Source organism: Orbicella franksi, chromosome 2, assembly GCF_964199315.1.
Source record: "Orbicella franksi chromosome 2, jaOrbFran1.1, whole genome shotgun sequence".
NCBI lineage: Eukaryota > Metazoa > Cnidaria > Anthozoa > Scleractinia > Merulinidae > Orbicella > Orbicella franksi.
The window spans coordinates 7,057,444-7,077,955 of NC_138146.1; the positions used below are offsets into that span (position 1 = coordinate 7,057,444).

At 39.2% G+C, this 20,512-nt stretch overlaps 1 protein-coding gene, 1 long non-coding RNA gene and 1 pseudogene across 3 annotated transcripts; 1 reads left to right on the plus strand and 2 right to left on the minus strand.

Annotated features, from left to right (window-relative positions):
- The first annotated feature begins 330 nt into the window (after nucleotides 1-330).
- LOC145479948 (uncharacterized) lies at nucleotides 331-3,096 on the plus strand. The gene is made up of 2 exons (XR_014048483.1): nucleotides 331-605; nucleotides 1,486-3,096. It is a non-coding gene; the product is annotated as an uncharacterized LOC145479948 (long non-coding RNA).
- Nucleotides 3,097-3,370: 274 nt separating this feature from the next.
- LOC145479915 (QRFP-like peptide receptor) lies at nucleotides 3,371-13,417 on the minus strand. The gene is made up of 2 exons (XM_081458393.1): nucleotides 11,764-13,417; nucleotides 3,371-5,402 (listed from the first exon to the last, which is right to left on the minus strand). Exon 2 carries the CDS (start codon nucleotides 5,376-5,378, stop codon nucleotides 4,362-4,364), a length of 1,017 nt encoding a protein of 338 aa, XP_081314519.1. The 5' UTR covers nucleotides 5,379-5,402; nucleotides 11,764-13,417; the 3' UTR covers nucleotides 3,371-4,361.
- Nucleotides 13,418-17,949: 4,532 nt separating this feature from the next.
- Nucleotides 17,950-20,351, minus strand: LOC145477930 (melanocyte-stimulating hormone receptor-like; annotated as a pseudogene). The gene is made up of 2 exons (XR_014048166.1): nucleotides 19,150-20,351; nucleotides 17,950-19,044 (listed from the first exon to the last, which is right to left on the minus strand). The product of XR_014048166.1 is annotated as a melanocyte-stimulating hormone receptor-like (transcript).
- Nucleotides 20,352-20,512: the final 161 nt, after the last annotated feature.

Genomic DNA, 20,512 nt, shown 5'->3' on the forward strand with positions numbered 1-20,512 from the left:
TACTTCAATTTTTAAAAATTTTCTAAGGGGCAGGGGGCATGTTGGTTAGATGATGATAATGATAATGATAATGATAATGATAATGATAATAATAACAAGAATAATTATAATTATGATTATAATAGGGTTTTCTCCACAGCTGCTACACAACAATTACAATAACTTGTGTCTTATCCAGTTATAGATCGCAAAAAGAGTGCTGAGCAATTTTGCTGTATCAGCATACATAAAAGATGCAGTCATTGGAGGCCACTTATTAAGAACTACCAACACTTGCCTATGGATTGTGTTTCCTAAATTTATTTTGCCTTTTTGAATGCCTGTTGTGTTTTTGTGAAAGTAAAATGCAGGGCTTGGCCATTATTTGAGAAAAAAAGGAAAGCCTTATACATGTACAATTCTTAACTGTTGACAGTCATTGCTACCAAGCAGGGCACAAGAGTTCCGAGTGTCCTGTATGCAGCCACCCGCTGAACATTTTAGGTCGCCCTCTGCCCTATGCACACTGTGCGCAATCCAGACTGGTCTGTCCTATGTCAGGACATATCATGAATGAGAACAACCCTCCTATGGTGTTACCTAACGGATACGTATATGGAGAAAATGTGAGTACAGTGGAACCCCGTTAATACGGTCACCAGCGGACCACAAAAATCTGGCCGTATTAACGGGGTGGCCGTATTAAAGGGGTTCTTGAAATAAGAATATGACTGAGTGAGCTTTTGTTCAGGCCTGAATAAAGTGGCCGTAATAAAGAGGTGGCCTTATTAACCGGGTGGTCGTAAGTCAGGTTCTACTGTATAGAGACAAATTCACCAATTGAAGCCTTTTCTTTTCATTCATAACTGCTGGCTTGTACACGTCGTGAAAGGTAATTAAAAATTGGCCAAATTCACGAAAAGTTCTTAACAAGAAAAATTTTAAAAGTTGAAAAAATCTGAGTAATTTTATTTTCACAAACATGCTATGAATTTATTGAAAATTCCTTGAACGCTCAAGACTACCTAAAAAAAAAGAAAGAAATATTTTGCCATCAGAAGATGGTGGGGACAGCAGTGGACACAGTTATTTCCTGTGGCTGAGAAAAAAAAATTAAGTCATTAGCAACCACAGTACCTTAGTAATTTTGCTCAATAGGAATTTGAGGATTATTTTCATGTCCCCCTAACCTTACCTAGACAAAGTATTTTAGATGTGATCTTGAGGAAAACAATTCCTCAAATTTTGTTTAACTGTGCTAGAGCAGTCCCTGAATGAAGTGAAATGTGATCTTGAGGAAAGCAATCCCATAAGTATTGCGGAATTGTGTTCTAAACGGCCTGGGTAGAAAGAGGCTTGGACTAGGGTCTAAATTGTGAACTGTGCGTTGTAAGATTCAGATTTACAAAGTCCTTTACAAAGAGAGTCGTCTCTCTACTTCTTTGTCAACCAGGATGTTTTTGTGCTATTATGTTGACCTCTGTTTTTGTTTATTTTCTATTTCAGGCGTTACGTGGTATGGCGAGTGAAAATGATGGCCATGTCACGTGCCCTAAGACTAAGGAGACTTTCCGCGTTGATCAAGCGGACAAAGTGTACGTCATGTAGGGACAAAGGAAGGATCCACTCCTGTCTTGGCTGAGGTACCTGCAGTGCCTCCAAATTGCAACTGAGTGATGTTGTTAACTTTGTTGTCTTGTGGATGGCTGGACTGCAACACTGAGAATAATTCAGCCTACATGTAGCCATCAAAATGAGGTTTAAGAGCTTTGAACAACCAAGCAAAAACATCTGGCAAACAATTACCTGTATTTCTGGTTGTACTTGTGAAAGTAGCCAGAGAGTTTCCATTTTTGAAAAATTGTTGTGTTGGCTTGCCGTGTCGCTTGGCAACCATCCCAGTGCGAAACCATGAGCACAGTCTGTTGCCCAAGACAAGTTATCTGTGAATTCTTAAAGAATTGGTTCGTGCTTAGTGTACGTATATCGAGTTACGGATGCACGTGGGTAGTTTGGAGAGCATGAAAGAAGCGTAAGAGTTGCTTGAGGCGATAGCCGAGTGCAACTCTACCTTCTCGAGTGTTCCGGCACCAAACTTCCCAAGTTCATCCATAACTCGATATACGCACAGCTAAAAGCATGAACCAATTCTCTTATAACATGGCGACAACAACTTGGGCGCTAGAACATTTTCTGTTTGTGATTGACTACAAAATTCTCACAATGCTCGGTGAAGGAAAACAAAGGTCATTAGGATCCTAACACGCCACAATCAGTTGAGCAACGGTTCAACGAAAACGCTTCACCTGGTTTCTAAAATTGTCAACGAAAAATTCGCTTCTTCAAATAATTCTAATGAAAACGTAGGCAAACAAAGTCAAAATTCTTAATGAAAATGTAGACAGACAAAGTCAAAATACTCAGGTTTAAGTAAACATCTTAGCTTGCCGGAAAGTTAAAGGCTCAAAGTAGAGGTTGGATTGTTCATAATAATCTTCACTTTGCCGAAACTTCAACAAAAGGAAGTTGCACTAAACTCGACGTAAATTTTGTAGCTAAATTGAAACTGTACACGTCAACTTATATAAGCACGGCCGCGCGTACATAGAGATTTCGTTCATGAGATCTCAATAAGAATTAGATAGGACTAGCGCGTGTGCTATCTTATATTATATAATAATTAAATGAATGCGCGCGCTATGATTGGTCAATCATCTATGGCCGTTTATTGTGCCAGTAAACTCATGGAAATTTCGCGTGTCTTCTGAATTATTATATAAAAGTAACTGACCACAAGTTTTTAAGGTTTAGAGGCATGATAAACCATAAAAACTTGTGGTCTATTGCTTAAATAATAGTTATTTCCCAGAACACATGAAGTGAAAGACTTAGTTACGTGCTTCTGTTAACTCGAGAATATCCATTCTTGAAATACTGGGATTCCCAGAAGTAGAGTGGCCTTCTTGATAATTAAATACCCCGGTTTGAAGAAGACTGACATTGTGTGCGCAAGGTCTCGAACGTCTTGCCACTTTCTTTATTTTCATTAATGTGATTGTTAAAATTGTACAGAATAGATTTTGGTGCGAGGGTTGCAAATACAGTATGTCTTTTACATTTATGTACAGTTATTACATCAACACAGGGTATTTTTTTTTTTTTTGGTTGGAGGATTTGTCTTTGTTTTTGTTGAGAGAGAGTTGAGGGGGGGGGGGTGCAACTGAGTTACTTTCTTTGTATTTTGGTTCTCTCTCTGATCCGCCTTGTTCCGAGGTTTTTATTCCAAATTCTGTAGTAATATTTTGCTTCCTCCCTCATAAACCAGTAATCTCGACACACGGACACTCTGTAACGAGTTCATTAGAGTTTTTCTTTATCAAGAAATTACATCTTTTTTTTTTCGTTTTCTTTACAATTAGTTTTTTTTTTTTTTTTATAAAAGTGTGTTATGTCCAATAAAGGACAAAAGCTTATGGCCCTTAACTGATACATCTGCGGAAATTCACTGACCATTACAAATTTAATTATCTCGTATTCAATGTGCAGAGTTAAATGTGATACGGTCTGTTATTTACCTTCAATTAAACTGCATTTACACGATTTGACAGTTCCAAATATCGCATATGTACATGAACAAGGTGTGAAAAGCCATTTAAAAGTAAAGGCTAGAAAAACTTTCTTTCTTTCCGTTTGCAGTGTTCAATAACAGAGAGAGAGAGAGAGAAAAAAAAATAATCTGGACCACAGTAAATAACCTACATCACTTTTTCCTCACTTAATAGATGGGCTATTAGCTAAATACTATTAAGATAACATTTGATTACACGACTAACTAAGCTCACAGGGCCAATAACTTAATTCAGCTAATCAGATTGCTCTTTTGCCAGTCCGATATTTTCTAACTATTGGACCAGGCAATATCCCGAATGATCCGATGCGACCACTCTTAAAGTTTTATGGCGTTACTCTTTTTAAAGAATGACGAGCTTTTTGTTCTTACAACTTTGTTTTCCTTTCCTTTCTTTTCTTTTCTTTTCTTTTTTTTTTTTTTTTTTTTTTGAAGACGTCAGAGGTGCATCAACGCTCAAACTGCTTTCAGTGCGCATAAGTAAACTAAAAAACTCGTTTCCTTGAAACAACCAAAAACATTTCTACAAAAGCAACCGATTACTTTCTACATCCTCGTTCATGTTTCCACTTCTTGGTAAATGAAATCCCCCGTAATGAAAATGAAAAATTCCCCAGACGTTTGACTGAGGTCAACGTTTTGAGTTGGACTGGCTGTAACCTCAAACTTGTACACGTTATAGATTTATGCCACCATGCTAATTTCCTCAAACCGAAGCAGTAAACTTAATTCGAGAGAAATTATGCGTTATTTATTAGGCCATGGGACCTCTACTCACGAACTGAATCGGCTCTGTACCGCCCGAAGTCTTGTTTGAATCTTGATCTGTAGATGTGACTTGTTTGGCGGAGCTGATTCTGCAACGCTGGTGCGTGCAAGAAAACGGTAGCAGCGCTAGCATGTGCTTCCGAAAACGCTGACTCTGCCAGCTGTATAACACAGGATTTATAGCAGAATTGAGAGTGACCAAGACGATGCTGGTCGTGTGCACGGCTGAGTAAAGCGGCTGCCTGCTGAATGAAGAGAAGACGTAGACAACGAGAACTGGGATCCAACAGATGCAGTAAATCACGCTGACCGTGACCACGAGCCGGGCGGATTTCTTGCAGTAGCGCAACTTGTTTTGTTGTGCCATGGTCGACGTAGTCGTGGGACGAAACCATAGCTTGTACACTAGCTTGGAATACAGGTAAATCATGATTGTGATCGGTAGAACGCCATAAACAATGGCACATAGGGGGCTGTGGAATTGAGCGAAATTAGCAGTGGGCCATTTGAACAGACAGAATTCGCTGACTGGATCATACCGCGCGTAAATGAAAAGAGGCATGTTCCATGAAACAGCTAGCACCCAGCCTAGAACAACAATACGCTTGAGCTTGGTAGTTGTTATCCTTTTGCGTACATCGTAAGGGAATTTAATGGCGAGGTAGCGTTCTAGCGCGATGCAGACGAGGGAGAAAGCAGAAGCCAGCGCGCCGACCCACACAAACGCCTCGCCGGTGATGAGCTGGCATACAACGTCGCCGGCTGTCCCTTTCGGTTGCGTAAATATCAGCGTGAAGATGTAGCGCGCCGCGATGAACACGGCTACAGTCATATCGGCAACGGCTAGATTCACTAGGAGGTAGTTCATGGGGGTACGCATTATCCTGTTACGAAGAACGACCGCACAGACCAGGCTGTTACCAACCAGGTCTGCGATTACCAGGAAGCAGAAAGCGGCGGTGATGCCTATCTGGGCTGCCTCAGAATACTTGTACAGTGACATATTTGTATCTGGTTCCTTTGTCAGCTGTGGGATAATATTATAGCATGTAATAGCTGTAAGATATTATTAAACTGTTAAGCTCAGCTGATATGGACCCTCCAGTGATTAAGCTACATGGATCTCGAGTAAATCGCAAGAACATTTCAAATTGCACTTTTTCAATCATAATTGTAAATGAGGCGACAGTTCATTTTGATGAGAGTGCTTCAAATTATACCAAAATGCGTCTGTTTTACCGGTTTTCAATTTTTTTTTTGTTGGTCAAACAATGTATATTTTGTTTTGGTTAGGCACATTAAACTGAACATTTAAACTTTACTTACGTCATTGTTGTGAAAATTACGTGGTGTCCTTTAATTTGTAATTACGAAGCCGAGTCAAAAAATGATAATTTTTTTTTGTATTTTGTATTTTGTTTTTGTTTGTTTGTTTGTTTTTTTCACATTTTGATTTTCATTCAGGCTTACATCAATTTGTTGAAAAAATAAACATAGGCTAAAAATTAATAAATGGTTATTAAATTTACATCTGTAGCTTACGTTATACTACAGGTGACAAAAAAGAAAACTACACAAGAAAAAACAAAAACAAAAACAAAACAAATAAACAAATAAACAAATAAACGACTTCGTAATTACAGAGAGCGAACAATCTAAATTATTTCTTTGGTTACTGTATTACGTATTTAATCTATCAACATATTGATTTGATTTCTGGCCAGGGCTTAATATCCATTTTTTTTTTCTCAAAATAATCCTTATTTATTTTACGTTCAGTTTCGTATTTTTTTCTTCTTTGTTTTGATAACCTTTAATTTTAGGATGTATCTGGTTTCTTCTGCAGTCCCACAAAAACAGCTTTCCAACAATAATAAACTAATTTAGTAATTTCGTTGAAGGTCATTGCCTTTTTGTTGCTTAGACATTATACTATTATTCCAAATATAACATTCTGCAATGAAAAACGAACCTGTTGATTTGATAAAAGGCACCAATAAGATTCAAAATCGTTCCAAAATCGCCTTGAGTAAGAGCATTGGTAAAGGATATCAGGGTACAAAGTTTCTGGCTCGGCCTCACAAAAAGTGCAAACATCGTCTGTTCTGTAACCAATTTTGAATAATTTTTATTTGTGTAGAGTATGTTGTTAAGCACTTTATACTGGAAAGCCTTAGCATAAGATTCGAGCGCAACAGAATGAGGTAACAGAAAAAATTCTCTCAAATGATCATCCGAAAGGTTAAAATCTCTTTTCCATTTATGGATAATGTTAAGAGGCTGTGTCTTTTCCGTTACAAGTAGCGAATAATAATCTTTCGATTTCTTTTCCGTCACATCAAAGATGTTGTCATGAATTGGAAATGAAGGAGAGGTCAATTGTGGGGGTGTGTGACCGCCCTATAAGAAGTCAGCTATAGAGTGTCGAAGACCTGCCCATTGAAGAATGTTGATTTTACTAAATTTTTTTTTTGCAAAATAGCCCAAAGAGACGTTACTGCTTAGGTTAAATAAGAGATCATTTACATAGATAATTCCAGATTCATAATAATTTTTAAAATATAGCGGGTTTTTTTATCTATCCGTATTTCTTTATTATTCCAAATGATTCTTTGCCAATCGATTCCGATGAAAAATTTTAGGTCGTTTGCCTAATTTGGTTTTCGTTTCGTCGGGTAAGCGATACCAGTGAATATATACAATCTAAAATATTGCTTCAATGCTCTGGAATCATAGCACATTTCCTGTACTCAGGGTGCAATTAAAGTTTAATAGTGGAATATTTCATTTAAACTCACACTAGGTGACACTCATCTCAAGTTTTACAATTCTCTCAGATCGTAATTACTGCATGTTAAGCAGAAAACAGAAAACCTTAAAAAGTCTGGAGAGTTGTGAAACTTCTCGTTTATTGGACACTAGAGTATGAAAGGAACATCTTTCGAGGAAATCGTCAACTATTCATGAACATTGCCAGCTCACATCCAGTGTCAACTCAATGGATTCCAGCAAAACAAACGTTGTTGTCACCAAAAGCCACACGTTCAAACGTCGCACTAAGGGAGGCAATTGACATCCGGTTACGAAAACACTCTTCAGATTAAGATGAGGGTTTCGAATTAACCAACAACTATGGCCCTACCGTATTTTAGCCCCCTCGCGACGCTAAATAAACCTGGCATAACACCTTTTAACATTCACATTTTTATCGTGGCTGATGAAGCTTGGTTGAATGGAACGAAATATTCCACTTTTAAACTTTTATAATGCTCTGAGTACAGGAAATTATTTTATGATTGAAATGAATATACGTTTCTGACTTTAGTCCCGGTTCAGATGTCGTACTTCACATGGCCATAGAGTTCAACAAACGAAAAAATAGCGAGCAACTTTTAGAAACTGCTACACATTTAAGTCTAACTGTATTATTTGTTTGGAAGATAATTTTTCCGCCGTCGATTTCGCAGCTATATGTGAAAGTAAACAGACAGAATCATTAAACTTGTACTTGGCAGTTTAAGCCGGCGTTGTCAATCCCTGAGTTTCCGCTTTCAGACTGCCGTAGCCGTTAATTTATGTAACGCTTTCTCACACAGGAAAAGTATAGGCTATGACCATGATGTAATTTTTTTTATTCAAATCAGAAAAAAAAAGCTTTGTTCTAAAATTAAATTTGAAGAATTAATTCCGTTTGTCAATATCTAGTCTCATTCCAGTCTGGCAAGTTGAAAGGGTTAATCAAACAAAAACTGGGTTGACAGTAAAAAAACTAAATTGAAGATAGATCCCAAAATCCGTCGATCATTTTGTCCTGTAACAGCCATTGACAGATCAATTAAATTTTGTCTACGTTCGACATTTTATTTTATTTTTTTTTCTTTGTTTCCTTGCCCTTCCTTTTGCTCTCTTTTTAACCGCGCGGTCATGGGCCGAGCGCGGTTCTAGGTTTACCCGTGGTTTATTGTTAATCGCGCGGCCATGGGCGAGCGCGGTTCATGGTTTACCCGTGGTTTTTTTTTTTCGCAGTTTTGTCTGCGACCAGACCCAAACTTCCACTCGGCCAAGTTTTTAGTCACGCAACCTGTCATGTTTAGTCGCTAAAAGCTGTTGAAACATTAATAAATCTCATCTCCGATACTGACTTTCGCGGGAAAAAATTAAAAACCCAGCGTTCGTCAAAAATTATATTTTTTCAGCAGAAATTTAGCTCGGAACATATACATATTTATATTTCTTTGAATCGTCGATGAAATGACCTTTTCCGGATATTTTTTCCTTCGGGGTCAACAAAAGCCTCCGATTATAAAATCACGCCGAACCCAGACGTTGCAAAAAAATCTCTTCAAAACCCTGACTTTGAAGCGATATAACACTTCAGCGTTAATAGCTACCACACATCGGCAGGCGGTAAATCTATTCGTTAACAATCCAGCCTTATCGTGTTAAAATTTCAGCGAAATCGAACAAAACCAGAAATGATTAGAATTTTTTTGTGACCTCACTCCCCAGACTTGACCTAACAAAGGAAGCAACGGTCGCCCATAGCAACCGAAAAACACGAACATAACAAAGCCGAACGTTTCGACCAAAAATCTCCAGAAATATCGCCTGAGAGCTTAAACTTGAATGGGAACATCTTTTTCGAACTTTTTTCAACTGATTTAGACGAAAGACTGGCCTCGGCTGGCTACAAGAAAGACCAAGAGAAAAACAGAACAAGACAGCAGAACAAGCCGATAACATTTCATCGCACGGCTTTCGGCACGAAAACGAAAATACAGCTTACTTCTGGATAAATTCAACCTTAGAAGCTAGCAACCGGCCCCAAATTACTTTCTGTATCCTTACAAATATCCTGATTTCCATCTCCGAAAGATTTTGCCCCAATTTTGAGCAAATAAACATTTCGTCGACGGTGGCCGCCATTACGGTGGCTTGCACACTAAATTAGCTAACTTGACAAAATTCTCCCGTGGGGGGGATATGACGAAAAGAGCTGATAGATGGCCTATAATTGGCTAATGATGAGATCATCGAAAGTAACGCCAATTTTCTGTCACGTTTTCAATCTCTGGTCACTGGAGTGACCAAAATCGATACATCGGTCGGGATAGAGTTTTATTATGAAATTATATGACTTGTGTGACTACTTTGCTAGCCCTTTACTCGTGGAAAACACCAATTAAATTTAATCATGACTTTTAAGAAAGAAAGTTGTTGTTAATAGTGTTATTATCGTGTCATTCATATCGCTCATGCCCATACATATCCCGAAGAAAGTTCTTCAAAGATTAAGACCATTACGTCATCGGAGATTTGTCAATGGCTACCACTGATGGTGCAATAATACAGTTTGTGTTGATCAAGTGATGTGATGTCTACAGTAAGAAAAGAATCATCAATAACTGCTTTGGAATGTGCACTGCGTTCCGACGGTAGTGCTAAGCAAACTGTTAAATTTTAAAAGCGCGGTTATAAGATCTAACAGGTCTTCTTGTTATTTTTTTTTTTGTCGGTGACCAGACGCAGACCTCCGCTCGGCCAAACTTTGAGTCACGCAACGTGTGATTTTTTTCCGCCAGAAGCTGTTAAAACATAAATACACGGACAATTTTACCGATATTGTTTTCTTTTTTGTGGGTAAAATATATTTTCTTTTCGTTTTATCAAAGCGTTGAATTTAAAGGGAAAAATAAATACGCTGAAAAAAGGTATTACGTCAGCCATGGAATGCGCTGACGTTGCAGCTTTCACTTTCGCTACGTGACAAATACGATCGTGTTTACTTTGCAAGTTTATTTCGGCAGAAGCGACGGTCATTAATTTATTTGTAATTTTGTGAGTATTTCTTGTGGTTTTACGCAAATGAAGTAAATCCTTTGACTGTTTCATCACAGCCAGTTCATAGATCGGAAGGAAAATTAAATATTTGCAAGCCAAACAAAGAACGTGTCAGAACGTGCGAAGATTACGTCATTGGTAGGGAAAAAACCACCGTACTAAAGATAGCCGTAGATAACGCAATTCTTGAATTATGTGACTCGTGTGACTTCTTTGCTAACCCTTAACTCAAGGGAAAAAACAATTAAATTTAATGGTGACTTTAAAGAAAGAAAGCGGTTTGTAATAGTGTTCGTATCTTCATGCCCATACATATCCCGAAGAAATTTCCAGATTAAGACTACTACGTCATCGGAGATGTCACAACGGCTACGACTGATGGTGCGATAATAGAGTTTGTGTTGATCAAGTGCTGTGATGTCTACAGTAATCAATGAATCATCAAAGATTGCTTTGGAATATGCACTGCGTTGCGACTGTAGTACTAAGAAAACAGTTAAATTTTAAACGCGCGGTTATAAGATCTAACAGATCTTCTTGTTTGACATTTAAACTAGGGATTGTCATTGGAAAAGAGAAGTTCGATAGAAGGAAAACTATATCTAAAGCAAAAAGGTTTACTGCTCGTGGACTCGAGGGCACTCGAACTTTATTTTCCGCGACTTAAATGTTATGATATGTTAAATATCGTTTCAACATTTCATATGCAATCGTGGGAATACTTTTCTTACGATCAACACTAAAATAAATTGGAAGGGTTTAACTATTTGGGTTTTTGATGTAGCCAATCTCTCAGTGAAGTAAATCAATAGGAAAGTCAAAGATTTGATATAGCAATATTGCTCGACATTTCATGAGCCAAATCTCTAACCTTCCCAAATAAACAGTTTTTTTTAGTTGAAATTAATACACTCCATGTGGTTTCAAAATTTTCGTTCAATCCATTCCCCATAGTAGCATCTCAACTGATTTCACTCGATTGTCTTTTCGGATACCCTTCTCTATTTTATGGCGAATAGGTGAGGGTTGGAAAAAAGTAACGATTTGGTTTTGGCAGAAATATTAAGATAACTTGTCGGTGGAGATGCCTTTTGTAATTCCTTTTTTTTTTCTTTTTCAGACCAAAATCGACGAAAACAATGACCTTATCAGCTCAGCTCAGCTCAGATCAGACGAACATGACATGGAAAAGATTAGTGTAAACATCGGGTTATGCTGTAAAATATTGAAATATTGCCCGTCGAATCCATCAAATAACCTGAGCCAAAATCCAGAAATAAATAGAGAGGATTTTCTTCTGTTCTTGTACAGCTCAAAATAAAATAGATTATGAAAAAGAAACCATGAAAAATGGGTCACCAATCTTACGTTTTAGGCTGCAGAAATGATTTCCAAAGAGATCAAGATATACCAAGGAGCAATGCATATGGATTTCGAAGTTTGAATACGTTGAGTGATTTGGAACCTTGTGTTGGTCAAACTAAATCCATTTGGGCTGACAAACATGAATGACAAACATAATTTTAACTTAGAACCGACTTTCTTACCTCAAATCCCGGAATACCAAGTATAAATTACAAAGGTGAAACCGAAACAAATGATAGACTGTCCTTTAGCCGAACCAAAGGAACCTGGTAAAATTGTTTACTCAATTCTGGCAAGCCGCATAAAATACCGTCTCGTCAGGCAAATAGATGATATCAGGACTTATAATCTATCAAATATTTTTGCTCGCACACGATTGGTCTAAATGACCGTCAATATGCCCCGGCTAAAACTAGAGAATATCCGAGTGCCCAAAAATGCGCTTGTTGCCAAAAATATATCAAGGATAATAAACAATATAGGCTTCATTTGGCGCGAAAATATGCTCGGATATTTGCCCTTGGACATTATCGAGGCCCTGTTTGGGGGGGTACCCATGTCCCCTGTCTGAAATTCGCCACCAGCCATGTCGGCATTTCGCAAGATTCCTATGTCGCCTGTCGGAATCTCGTCTCAGAGGAGTTGTGTCGGAAAATTTGACCTTGTTCGATTAAAACGAAGCTACACGTATAACACATATAATTAAGTATCTCCAGGAGCCATAATCGGGGACTCCGTCCCCGATTATGGCTCCTGGTATCTCTGGATATAATTAACTCCTTGTATGCTTTGCACTTGCTTCGAACACTTTTCAGCAGTAGGAATTCTTATGCAGAGCCAGCATTTCTCCGGTCAGTGGGTTTAATGATTACTTAATGGTTACTTTTAAAGCATCACATTTCGACTCAGAATGAAGGAAAAGAATTCTTAGCTACTTCAATTTTTAAAAATTTTCTAAGGGGCAGGGGGCATGTTGGGGGGCATATTAGAGGCATGCTTTCTAAGGGCTTGGGCATGCTTTCGAGCGTTGAAGTTGCTAACCTCCTAGGGGATGTGGGAGCATGCTCCCCCCGGGAAATTTTGAAATTCAGCCGCTTGGAATTGCTATTTTCAGCCATATTCTACTCAGTATTTGGACCTAAAGTACAATCGAACCTATGACTATTTTTGCCATGTTTATGTTTAACAACCGTTCTTTAACTCAAAATCTCAACGGCCTCAATCAGATAATCTCTCCTATCTATAATCTTCCTTTACATTTAGCGTAACCCTTATCTTCTGCTGAAGACGAGAAGACCTTGGCAGCTTTCCCCTGTCTCTCTTTTCCTTCCATAATGCCATTTGTTGATAATACAGCTTTATATTCTTTTACTGGTGACCCACTAATAAAAATATGAAGCGGACGGTCAAAGATCTCTTTCCTTTTTCCTTAAGCGTGTTTTTAGGGGTTTTAGGGCACTGCTCACTCAGCTGAGACTGAGAAAAATTACTCAGCAATGACGGACTCGATTTATTCGACGTGGACGTGTTAGCATATACAAGAAAGCCTGGGTTTCACGACCCGTCGACATCGCGCGTGAGAGAGGAAAACACATTTAAAACTCTGGAAGTGCGTCCCACTTCGACTCAGACGTTTAAAACAATCATTGCATTCTCAGTTCCGAAATTTGTTGTCAGTCTATCTTGCCATTGGTGTCGCTTTCCCTATTTCGCTGGAGTAGTCTGTCGTTCGTCGCCAATTCATAGCTCTCATGTCGCCGTTTCAAGGCCATGTCGCTTGTCGGAATTTACCCCCAACAGGGTCTCATTATCTCTTCCTGAATGCTCACAGCTTTCCTCAAGCTACGCTCTCGGAAAACTGTTCGCTTTTCAGAACAGATCAGTTTCCGCGGACAAATCTACAAGGATATCTTCGCGCCAAATGGACGCTATTTTTTATAAATCTTTTTAGAATTTCGAGGAAGTAAACGCTTTGCTTAGGACAGCAGCGGACTTAAAGCCGGTTTGGAAATTTCCGAAAGCTATATTAAAGCCTTACCTTTTGTTGATTTTTAGCAAAAGTAATTTATCTTCGGCGAGAGTAAAAGAAGTGCAAGTTGCCTTCTAGTGTCTAACTCACAAAATGACATGAGATCGATGTGTCAAAACTTGAAGTACAGTCATCACAAACTAAAAATTATTTGAATGTATAATTACACTGTTTCTTCACCTGCGGCAAATCCTTAACCAATTTAAACTTTCGATAAAAGACGAGACAAATGAAAGAACTTTTTTTTTTCGCTGTAAAGGTGTAAATTATAAAAGCATATTAGCATAGTGTTAGTTCGGCCAGCTAGCACTATCAAAGTAGAAGAAAAAACTAACTTTACTTGAGAGTGAATTATGGAAACAATTTTTTTAACAAATTCAGTTCAAGATGAGAGTGCAATTGCAATTTTACTAAAGAGATCCGAATGAATCAATATCAGCGGCTGCGCAAAGTCCCTCAAATAAAAACGCGTCTAAAGGGCGCACGTTAACTCTAAATAAGTACTTTTAAGTTTCGTAAGGTGAACACTACGTTTCTTAAAGTACGCACTTTACTTTTCTAAAAATTCCAGTATTAAGAAATTTAAAGTACGCGGTCTAAGTTTGCGAATATATGATCCGAGTTAGAACGGACAATTTCATGCAGTTTAAAGCTACATGAACTCCTACAAATAAATTAAATAAATAGGGTAATTTTACTGAACGTTAAGATTTTAAGTGACTTTGCCCACCTGCTGATATTGATCTAGAAACACCGCCTCATAGGGTGGGTGAGAGGTTGTTGCTGTTGTTGTTGTTTTTTTTTATTTTAGCCATTAAGCTCAGTTCGGCATTATACTAAATAATTATTGTATGAGGTTTTTGTGATATCCGGAATAATCAAGGTCGAGGTAAGTGTTTTCAGCCGAAGCCGATGGCTGAGGCTGATAACATTAACGGAGGCCTTGATTATTTCGGATATCACAAAAACCGAACCTCATAACTGTTTTATTATACTTTGTTTTAAAGCAAATAACGACAAACGCATTATCGCACTAAACTCAGCTTATTTTCGACAAGCCATTTTCTTACGTGAACTTGACATTGCTCTTGGAAATCATGCACTGCGCGCGAAACCTACGGATTAATCACTAATCTGCTAGCGGATTGGTGATTAATCTGTAGGCTGCGCTGTTTCCCAGAATTAACTGTAGGCGTCTAGCCAATGAGAAGACAGATGGTGACCACAATATATTGTAAATTTAATTACTGGTCCCGTGGGAAATAGCTGGAGTTTATTGTAGAGTAATAATAATAAGAAGTTGAAGTAGCCTCTGCGGGTTAGCGGGAAGGTAGGTAAAGTCTGCATGCAAGCCTAGTGGCTGATCAGGCCGGGTCTTATCCCGGTGTTAGTAGCATGAAGCGACTAGAAATACTTCTACACCCCCTGGATGGGATGCTAGTCCATCGCCGGGTTAACCCCCAGCCTTAGATTCGCCGGCACCCATTTATACACCTGGGTGGTGAGAGGCACCGTGAGAGTAAAGTGTCTTGTCCAAGAACACAACACAATGTCCCCGGCCAGGGCTCGAACCCAGACCGGTCGATCCGGAGTCAAGCGCACTAACCATGAGGCCACCGCGCCTCCCACCGTCACTAAACAAGGTAGCGACAAGAAACAAACAAACAAACAAAAAAACCGAGAAGTAAAAGGACATAATATTAGAGAGATTTCTATTTGTTCTTGAATTCCTTCTCCTTACTAGAAGTGACTGCGGGGTATTTATCAAGATTTTTTTCACGCACAAGTGAGACGAAACCATCCGAATTGGTATGTTATAGTATTTAACTCGAGGTTAGTAATGAGCTGAGATGGAGCTTTTTCAATCAAATATTGAAACAACGCCTTTCCTTGAAAATCGGTCACCATTGGCACACATTTTCTGCATTACAAGACACAGGAAGAACGTCTTTGGGCGAGGAAAACGGTAAACTACTTTAATATGAACTTGAAGAGATCGTAATGCTGACATTAGTAGCATCTCGTGACCGAGTTCACGCTACATGTGCCATCTTTGTGTGATTGTATCAGAAGCATAATTATGGCTCCTGTTTGTACTACAAAATAAAACTACGCCAATGGTTTTCCAGCTTATGTATGTAATGTTTGTAATGTTTAAGCGTAAGGTTAAGAACACTGGAAAAAACCAACTTATTACAGGAATTTGACATTTCGAAACATGAACGACATTCCAAAACGACCGGCAACACAGTTACACTATCCGACAGTTTTGGAGATTGAACTAGAATCACAGAGAGCCCTCACATCCGTTTAGAATATGAAAAAAAGATTAACCTATCCCGGCCTTTGTCGCGCGTGTTTTGTGTTTTATGGTGGTCATTTTGAATTTTTAATACGCGCGGTCTGCTAGTGCGAGATCTGGAACCGAAATTACGAAAATCGCTCGGAGCCTGCTCGGAGCTCTAAGAAAATGACAAGTGTCACTTTATTATCCTCGGTGAGCGATCGGATCCTCCGAGAATTTGCGAATTTTCCCGCCCGTCCCAGACTTCCGTAATTTCGGTTCCGCGTATAAAAATTCAAAATGGCCACCACCAGGAGCCATAATCGGGGACGGAGACCGCAAGCGCGTGCTATTTCTAGTATTGGGGCTGTACCTATGATATAAATTTTCTATTTTTAGAACAAATTGCGCCATCGTGTGCAGTACACGCGCGTACACGCTGCGAGGATTTTTGCGGATGAGCGGGGAAATGGCGTCCGAAATTCCCGAAATGTTTGATGCTTATGGCCCACAATTCAATACGTTCATGTCTGTTGGATTTTCGTCGTAAGCTGCTCCAGTTTGAGTAATTTTAGTTATGTCCCGCTTCATATCACTGACCAAGTTGTGTTCCGCTGCTTCTTTTACAAGAGCTCCACATTACTCCACTCTAAGTTTCACATGTGTTGAAGATTAACAGCTTTTCCATAACACAGCAAAAAAACTAGTTGGGTATATTTGGATATAGCGTGTTTTAGAACTTCAAAGTTTCCCTCCTCTTACGAGACTCTTGCGGGGATTTCGCCAAAGTCTATCGCGACCGCAATTAAAAGTGAAACAAAATATCAAGTTTGAGTTTCGCCTGAATTGTAAGCAAGGCTTAATGTTTCATCGTGGCCCAATTTTACGTCTATAGATACTGCTCAGTGTTTTTTGTGTGTAAAATTCCAATAAATTGTCTGTTGTCCATGAATAAGAGCGCCCGCCGATGTGTGTTTTGTAAAGTCAGTAAAACATGCAAATTTGACTCCCACACTTTCGTGTGAAAACGTACATCGAATTCAGATAATATCTCTAGTTTTTAAATATGTTTAAGGTTGATAAATGTTTGAGAGCATATTAAAGGCTTAGCTGAAAATATGTCAATACAGCAGAAATAATCGGCAAAGTTACGATGACGCTTTCTTTAATATAATCAACTCGAACAACGATTTCGATTTTGTTGGTTGAGTTATCAAAACTCCTTGTCTATTTTATTTTCGCAGTGTAAAATTTCAAAACTTTAAAGAAACACACATGATGTTATTAGCTTTTTGGCGTTGGTGAAAATTGTTGCAGCATCTCAGCATAATTGACAACGAAAAAAATCTTTGTCAAGATTTGTTGACAATTGAAAACTCCGACTCGGACTTGAAAGTGCACGCGCTGCACTATGCAAATGAACTACTCAAAAGCTTTTGCAAACTCGCCAAACAAACAGAAACAATAAGAAACTATCAAAAACAGGTTTTGGTTATGATTAAGCATTGTTTGGGAAACTCTCAAATTAATTCGGTACCAGAGTAAAGAGTTTTCTTTCAAAATGTTTCTTGGCAGAACAAACGCAAAAGCTTACGCGTTCAACTAGCGCGAGCAGATATTATTCATTCACAGCGCGAAATTGAAGTCTTGCTTTCGACCTTGAAAAACTCACCTTTTCCATCAGCTCAGAGCATAAAACTACATATAAGAGCCCTGGATCTTATACTTGCCTTATTTCCTTCCATCGCTGGGAAAAAACTGCAAGAGAATCTCGCAACTCTCACCATTTGATCACGCAACGTGACAACATCCACGTGAGAGCCCCCGACATGTGCGTGGATCCGCACGGATATATGTCGTCATGGCGGCGCAATTTGTTCTAAAAATAGAAAAAATCGTCCCATATCATAGGTGCGCGCGGATTCCAAGACTTACGGTCTCCGTCCCCGATTATGGCTCCCGCCACCACAAAAAACAAAACATGCGCGATGAAGTTAGGTTAATCTTTTATTCATATTCTGAACGGATGTGAGGGCTTCCTGTGCTAGAATACGTTACCCTGGCCGGTTTTTTATTTAATATTCCTAACCTACTTACTGGTCATTATTCGATATTTATTATATGGCTTTGGCTTGTGGCCGATATAACGCGCGCTCTGATTGGTTAATTGTCACTGAATTGTAGGGCATTATTCTCCCGTAATGCCCACGGGCCGATTACGGATTATGCAAATTAGGAAGAGCCCGGTTCTGAAAATTCAAGCGCATTGAAGCGATGAAAGCCGATTAAAATCAGTACGAGAATATCAGTAGCTAAAAGTTTAGAGATATTTCTTTAATAAAATTTATATAGATGACTTACCAGTCGGTAACCTTGGCGGGCACTAGTGAAAAACAATCAAAGTTTGCCTAGTCTTAAATAAAGCGAAAATCGCTAAGTAAAAAACACCATCGGCAGATCTGCCATGCATCCTGAGCAGAACACCACAAAGAAACTTATAAGTTATCATCTTAGTCACAGCAATTACCGAAGTATTGAACTCCGTCAAAGTTCTCGTCATATAGATTCCCTCGCTTTGACACAAGCAAGTGTAAATCAGCTTCCAGGATCATCAGATGTAAACAATCGGGCGGTTTCTGTCAGTAGCAGTGTTTCTGATAACTGCAGACGTTCACAAGGCTTGAAATGTTCATCCATAAATCCCAGAATGAAGAAGACGAAGATATGTTGTCGAAAGCGAATGCGAAGATCGAGTTAAGCTTATTTTGAGCAGTGCATTCTGAAGCATTAGTATCTTCTTTCACCGAAAGACGGTTGGTTTGGACAATTTTGAAGCACTTGCTGTCTTTTCTATATCCGTTGACGTTTCGTCCCAAAAGTCGGAAAAACTTCCCCATCAACTTGTGGTACCACGATACTAAAATACGTTTTTGAGGCTGTGACAGTGACTTTTCCGTAAAGAAATGAGTGTTTTTAACGGAATACGTAATACAGTGGTGAAATTCACTGACTGTGTAGTTTTGCCCTAGGTTTGAGACGATGAATGAATCGGTAAACGCGCGCATCGCCGGATGTAAATTGACGACTTCCGCTCGAATGATTTTTCTCTTTATTGATGAGCCATATAATAAACAACTTAATAACCTCGACCTTTCGGTCGTTACGGGAAAATCTCAAACCTCGGCCTACCGTATTGACCTCGCTATCGCTCGGTCAATACGGCAAGGCCTCAGTTTGAGATTTTCCCGTAACGACCTCACTCTCGGTTATTAAGTAGTTATTACCTTTGCTGTGACAAGCTGAAACATTCAATATACGTCAGTTAAGAGACTCAACAAGACTCATCAATATTCGTCGGCTTCTGTTTCAGGGACTGTCAACCCTTGAGACAGTTTTCTGTTAGTATTTTAAATTAATTTTTTTTTTTTAGCCTAATTTTTATATCTCTATTATTTTGAAAATAACTTCAAATGTATTAGTCGGACCGGTACTGCACAGGTGTTCTCTCCTCTCACCCGATTCGGATGCAACGTTGTTCTTTTTCTAGCAAGGCAAGTTTTTAACCCTCGACGATACTTCGGCTCTCTCCAAGCATAGACAAAGGGATTCACGGCTAAGGTCAAGAGAAGGAACCAGAAAAAAATTATCTCTAACTTCTTGAACGTCAAAGATTGTTCACAAGATTTGCAGAAGTACCGGAGATGTAATGAAATAAACGCAGGAAAAACAGTCCCGCAAAACAAGGTCAATACTATTAGAATTGTCGCTACCCTCTTTCTCTGCCGATCCCAAGCTGCTTTATTTATGATCCCGACGGCTGTTAACTCCTGTTTTCTTTTTGTCAAAGCTCAGAAAAGTTTGAAGTAAATGACTGTTAACAGCATTATGGGCACTGAGGCGTGCGTATGAGCGTAGGTAAGCGAAATTATCTTCTCCGGAATGCTTGCAAGCTGGAGAAGGCAGAGGACTGAAGAAACCACCCACATCAACGCAATGAAAATCTTATATCTTGGCTTTGTGATCGTCAATCTGTATTGGAAAGGGTGTGCCACGGCGATGTAGCGATCGTACGATAGCGCCACAATTGTTCCACTTCTAACAAACAGCGTCAAACCAAGAACAACACGAACAACTACATCCAGTTTGTCAGGAACGGGCCGTTGCTGATATTGGTAAAGAGCTTGTGCAGCGCCGAGGTTGCTGGCAATCAACCCAACCACGAGATCGGAAACGCACAGATTAGTAATGAGCAGAGATGGAGGCTTTTCAAGGAGACGTCTGCTTTCCCTGAAAATCGTCACCAACAAAACAGAGCTGCTCATAGCAATGAGTAGGGCCAGCGTAAAGCCGGCAACGGTGAAACACAGGAAAAAGGTGGAATCACTGAGAATCAAGGAAGAGTCGTCTGGCGGGTGAAAGTCATTGGCTTTTACTTAAGGAGATAAGGTCTGCGACATTTTAGGTCTTTTAGGAGAAGTCATCCCTGACGCAAAATAAATTGAGGTACCTTGTTAGCAGAGTTGCTTCGATGTGTTTATCTTCCGGTCATTCAGGTGTGTTTACAAAGTAACGAGGACACAAAAAGAATCAGCGGCGAATACAGTGACGTATGCTTTCC

Bases quoted from the DNA above. Each gene is read 5' to 3' on its own strand.
- LOC145479915 (XM_081458393.1), bottom strand. From the start codon at position 5,378: ATGTCACTGTACAAGTATTCTGAGGCAGCCCAGATAGGCATCACCGCC.